Here is a 5,878-nt window from a genome sequence, read left to right as displayed (position 1 = left end):
TTCTTTTTTTAAGTTAGAGGTTCAACATACAGAAGGTTACACTAGTCTATTGATTAAAACTTTTGTCAGTGTCTCATAAACACAATCTGCTCTTTCATATCTAATCCGAGTGATTTTAATTTTTCTTTTGATTTGGGACGAAGCAATGTGGATGATCAGCTTTTGTATGATAAAGTTGTGTTTTTGTTGACATCCCTTAAACATGCTTAAACATTAACTTTTAACAATACTGTTGTTCATTTGTGATTAGGTCATGTGCACATATTTCAAAGATATTTGCTTTGCACTATATTGTTTTGATTATTTATCAGCTGACAGTTAATCAGCTTGTAAAATGCAATTAAAGTCAAATCACCCAAGCAGTACATTGAATTCAGGTCAGGAAAGCTTTGTCAGTTGTCATTTAACTTACCAATAGCCATGAAAATTTCATTGACATTCATGGCAGTCTTGGCTGAGGTCTCCATGAAGAGCAGACTGTTGTCATCAGCGTACGTTTGTGCCTCCTAAGAACATTATTTAGATATTGATATTAATGTTTGTACAGCATTGGCAACTTTAATACAATTGTATGATATTTTAAAGTCAGGATGAGGCTTTGAATATCAGAAATCCTTTTGCTGTACTTCTTCGTACCTGAAGGTCTACAGCTCTTTTGTTTGCGATGTCCGCCTTGTTTCCAGCCAGAGCAATCACTATGTTGGGACTGGCTTGTCTCTGCAGCTCCTTCACCCAGTTCTTGGCTCGTGCAAAAGTATCCTAATTGAGCAACAAACCTTATTAATATTGCTCTCACCCAGTGTATTTACATTGACAACTATTCTTAACCTTGATGGAACAATTTCACCTACAATATGCACCTTCCGTGTAATGTCCAAACGCCCACACGTCTGCCTCCAAACAAACCCAATACCCCTCCATTAGATACTTTAAAATGGCCTCTAATTATCAGAATAGTTTTGCTTCAAACTTCAGACTTGAGAGCTGTCTTGTACTGTTACTTTTGGTTGCAACAGAGTCAACAATGAATTTGACGAACAAAAAGGCAAAAATAGCTGCTGCTTAAACACAAGTTGATTCATCACATTGCTACTGGCTGATAAGCTTGTTTCCCTGCAGGTGAAACCTACTGTGTTGGTAATGTCGTAGACCACGATGGCCGCCTGAGCGCCTCTGTAGTACATTGGAGCTAGGCTGTGGTAGCGCTCTTGACCCGCGGTGTCCCAGATCTCAAACTTCACAGTGGTGTCGTCCAAACAGACGGTCTGAGTGAGGAAGGCGGCTGAGGACAGCAGGACAATGAATATCAGTGGAATGATATTGTTTTAGGACCATGTACCTTTCCATTCTCCTGGAAGAGCGGGTTCATGTATTCAGCAAGTTGAGTGTTTAAAGGCTCTTGCACACTGGTACCCCAAAAGAATGTGGAATTTGACTTAAGTATTCCTTCGATGTTGAACACGTTCAACTGGAAATGCAACAAATCCATTAATATCGAAATAATTGGTCCAATGTTTTATTTAATGAACTTCACCTACACTGTGGTAAAGTATCAAAAACTGTCAATGCCTGTCCTGTCACATCTGTTATCCCCTCTAATATTTCTTTAAATGAATAGTTCCTGATTCAAAATATTTGTGCCTACAAAAGGGGGGTCTCACAGTGTCCCGAAAGTTTGGGAACCACTGTCTGAGTCTAACTATGTATTGGCACAGGTATTGATACACTTCAAAAAATATTCATCACTTACGTACACAAAACAACCCAATCTACCTACTGAGACTCCCAAATCCCCCTAAATAAAACCACGCTATTAAAAGAGTAGAAAACTAGTGTCTCTTACCACCAATGGTACTCTCCTGGAACTCATGAAACTGGCCTTTGACAAAGCGCAGCACTAAGCTTGACTTGCCCACCGCTGACTCGCCCAGCAGCACCAGTTTGAATTGGCAGATTTTGTTTGCTGCTGCGGCACCATTAGGCCTGGTTGATCCTCCACCGCGCCCAGCCATTGACAGAGACAGAGGCGGTTATGGATGAGACGGACTGAAACAAACAGGTGGAAGAGGTGCACAGACGAAAGCTGAGTCTGTAGACGCAGGCACTGATGGTGAGAGAGGTCAGACACCAAACTACCGGTGGGAAGAACCGGATCGGGTGGGCAGTGGTGGAGTGACCCGGTCAACCTTAAAAAAATAAAATACAAACAAGAAAATCAGTGGATCTACTTAAGATGCCTACGCAAAACCAAATGATCAGTTTTTTAAGTTGCAGATCAAAATACTTTATCTATAAAATGTCTAGTATTTGTTATATTTAACCTATTAGAGCTGCAATTCATTTTATTTTCATATTCTATTAATTTGCTAAATACTTCGTCAAATAAGCGACTAATTGTTTTTTAACCACAGCTCTAATCTAAAAGACATTTGGTTTGTTATCAAATAAGACAAAGATAAACTCATTTGTAATTTTATTATAATTAATTAATAACAAAATCATTACCATTTAGAGCTGAAAGGTATAGTAGATTAACAAATTAGTCGATTGACCGAAAAATAATTGTCAAGTTCTTAATAATTTCAGTCATTTTTCAAGAGATGCAAAACATTATGTACTGTAGGTCCAGCATGTTAAATGTCATGATCGGCTGCTTTCATATATGAAACTAAAAATCGGTCACCGGTGTATTTGGGGGTTCTGCACTGATGGTAAAAAAAAGAAATCGTTTTAAAAAGGTGTTAACTTGGGTTCTGGGAAATCGGAAAGTGTATTGTTCACCATTTTCAGGACAAGAAAAAAAAAAAAAAAAATCAAGAAAATAATCCGTAGAACAACTGATGATGAAAAAAGTCGTTAGCTTTTAAAAAGCTAAAATAAATTTTAAAATCTCACTTTTCATTAAAGTGTAGTTGCCAATACACATCTAACCTTATTAGTCTGCTAGTAATAAAGATTTAAAACGTTAGCTGGATGACAACACCGACTGTGAACAAAGTGGCAATAGGATGAACACTTTCTGAAAGGTCAGACATTTAAAAAGAGTTAAAAGCTGATCATATATCAACATATCATACATGTCTATGTTGTTTCTGTGTGTAGTATGTATATTGTTTGTTTTGTTGTTTGTTTTGTGTGAGTAAGCGCATTGTGAGCAATACTATCCAAAGCAAAGTTCCTCGTATGTGTCCTCATACCTGGCAAATAAAGCTGATTCTGATATAACTGACACAGCTTGTATTATATTACCATCTTTTAATAGTCAAAATCACATTAAACCATGGCAAGAGAATATTTCATAGATATGTACTTCAACTCAAAACACAACGATAACAACCTCCAAACAAACAGACTGAACCACAAAACCTGCTTGACTTTGACCGAATAACCAGATGAAAACAAAACTGTAAGTTAGCTGCGAGGCTAAAGCTCAAAACGATGAGACGAGTTAGCTATGCTAACCTCGGCTAACAAGAAAAATCTCAAAAAGGAAACATATAACACGTTCCCGTTCTTACCAACAACGAAAAACAATATTCACTCCACCCTGTGAATATTGAGTTATTACCTTGTTGCTCCTTGTAAACAAGGTTTTCTCCTAAAATAGTTTCAGGTTCAGTAAAATATAGCTACGCTTCCGCCTTGTGGAACCAAAATACTTCCTGGTTTCATCCGTCATGTGATGCAACGTGACAACCAATGAAATTGCCGGATAGTGTTGCCGTCAGAATCAGATCCAGCAGAAGCAAACTCACTGTTAGCCGATATGGGCTACATATATATCTTTTTTTTTTTTAATAATGGCTAATAACATTTAGGCCTGTAATGCGTTATTCAGAATGATTATTTTGGGGTGTAGTGCATATTTTGTTACAATGACATTTAAACCCAGGAATATTTTTTTCACATTCACTGAAATTTTGGCTACTTTTACATGACTTCACGTGAAAAAAAACATAAATTCATTGAATGATTTTTGAGTAAAAATAATATTTCCTGTTTAATGTGCTTACATAAAATGCCTAGTTAAAGTGGCCTAGTTAAAGTGTAATAATTGCTTAATTATACACATAAATGCGGATATTTAAAGGAGAATTAAACATTTCCAGCTGTTTAAAAAAGTGAATGACAGTGTGCATATCACACACACACACACACACACACATACACACACACACACACACACACACACACACACACACACACACACACACACACACACACTCACATTCTTTTCTCTTTGTTTTTTTTTCTTATGTAGTTTTTATACTGTTAAAACATTTTGGAAAAACAATGTGATAGAGAAAGAGATAATTATGCGGCTCAAAAAAAATACACACATACTTATCAATGATTTGTTTATTTATAGAACAAAAGGGAAATACAAGGCACTCTTCTTCGAAATTGTTTAAAAAGCCTTTATTAAAGGTGCACTATGAGTTCCTGCATGGTTTCAGCGTGATTTCATTTTTGCCTTGATCCGCTAGCTGCCTGCTTCCTGAATACACTGGGAAAAAGCCCAATCTCGGGAGAAAATACAGAGGTCATGAACGTCAAACAAACACTAGAGACACAGGCTAGGCACCAAAATACAACAAAACACGCCAGCCAATCACCAACAAGATGGTTAGGGGGTGGGTGCTAGTGACAGTTTAGTCAGTTAGTCACGACAGTTACGGGAACAAGGGCGGAGGGGCGAGCTTGTTCTGTTTTGAAATTTGACCATGCAGGAACTCATGGTGCACCTTTCAGAAGGCTGTCATTGCCATTATGTGTGGGATGTTTCTGTCTATGTCTTTTACATTTTCTTTTATGAAATAGCCAGTAAAACAAAGTCTTTCAAAATTATTGTGAAGAAGAGTGTCTTGGATTTCCCTTCTTTTCTGTACTTAATTGAATTCCCGACCCCAAAGAACACCTTCAAACATCTGACTGATCTTCCTGAGCACCCTGGACTTTTTTGTCTTTCAATGGTTAGTGCATTTGTTGCTGCTTGGATTGTTTCCTGTATATTTGCACACTTACAATATCATTGTTTGTGAACTATTAATTGAAAAAGAAAAAAATGGAGGGAAATTCTATCACTGGTTAATCATTATACACATCCCCACATAACTAAGTGAAATCTATTGAACCAACAGAGTGAAATATACAGTCTGGGTTTCCTTTTTCTAACACTTTTTCAGCATATCATCTACCTCAAGGTGAAGCACTGTGATATGAAAAGAGAAAACACAGAATTTTATCAGCAGTCCTAAGATTCTTTATCAGTGTTAATCTAAAATAAGATGAAATATGTCCCTCACAATCTTTTCAGAGAGCAGGTGGAGGTGTTCCTGTCAAAATTTCCCCTCTGAAACGGTCTAAACTGTAAAAATGAGCCTTCAACATGAAGTTGTGAGTGCGGAAACTGGAACTATGTTGCTGTTGCTAATCGACTTTTACAAACAAAAAAAGTATCTCCAGTCTGGTTTTATTAAGTATTCAATGGAACAAAGTAAAACACCAACAGTAATTTGTTTTGAAAAACTGCACAAAAAGTGGAATAGGACAAAAGTTGCAATTGATTGATCTTTCTTATGACTATGCAAAAGTACACAACACATGCAAGTTTGTTCAGATTATTTGGTCATTGGAAGATGTGTTGCGTAAGATTCATCAATCACTGACACAGGTCAGTCTTGCAGAATGTGCAAGATGCTGCACCAAGAAGATTCAGTTTCCTGCAGGAACTTTCAGTGTAGCAACCCCAGAAGTTGCCGTTGCTCATAGCTGTGAAAACAAAGAGAAATTATTAGACAACTTCTACAAGTTTTCAAAGAAAGTGATCACTCTGAACTGGTATGTATTTCTGTCCCTGTTGTTTTTAGCTGAACAG

General features: G+C 37.1%; 1 protein-coding gene across 3 annotated transcripts in view; it reads right to left on the bottom strand.

The window, feature by feature from the left end:
• Positions 1 to 3,706, bottom strand: part of LOC116671114 (ras-related protein Rab-5C) — a 4,692-nt gene extending 986 nt beyond the window's left edge. Inside the window, exons 1-5 of one of the 3 annotated variants that reach the window (XM_032502078.1) lie at positions 3,569 to 3,706; positions 1,844 to 2,186; positions 1,131 to 1,282; positions 637 to 759; positions 413 to 506 (exon numbers count right to left, since the gene is read on the bottom strand). In XM_032502078.1, the coding sequence (XP_032357969.1) occupies positions 413 to 506; positions 637 to 759; positions 1,131 to 1,282; positions 1,844 to 2,012 (538 nt within the window). In that variant the 5' untranslated portion in view covers positions 2,013 to 2,186; positions 3,569 to 3,706. Of the gene's footprint in view, positions 1 to 412; positions 507 to 636; positions 760 to 1,130; positions 1,283 to 1,843; positions 2,187 to 3,518 lie in introns of all 3 variants that reach the window. The other 2 variants (XM_032502077.1, XM_032502079.1) reach the window with 2 other exon arrangements.
• Between the last annotated feature and the right edge of the window lie 2,172 nt (positions 3,707 to 5,878).

The sequence above is a fragment of the Etheostoma spectabile genome, chromosome 21 (genome assembly GCF_008692095.1).
Source record: "Etheostoma spectabile isolate EspeVRDwgs_2016 chromosome 21, UIUC_Espe_1.0, whole genome shotgun sequence".
Lineage (NCBI taxonomy): Eukaryota > Metazoa > Chordata > Actinopteri > Perciformes > Percidae > Etheostoma > Etheostoma spectabile.
This window is presented reverse-complemented; position numbering and strand designations above follow the sequence as displayed.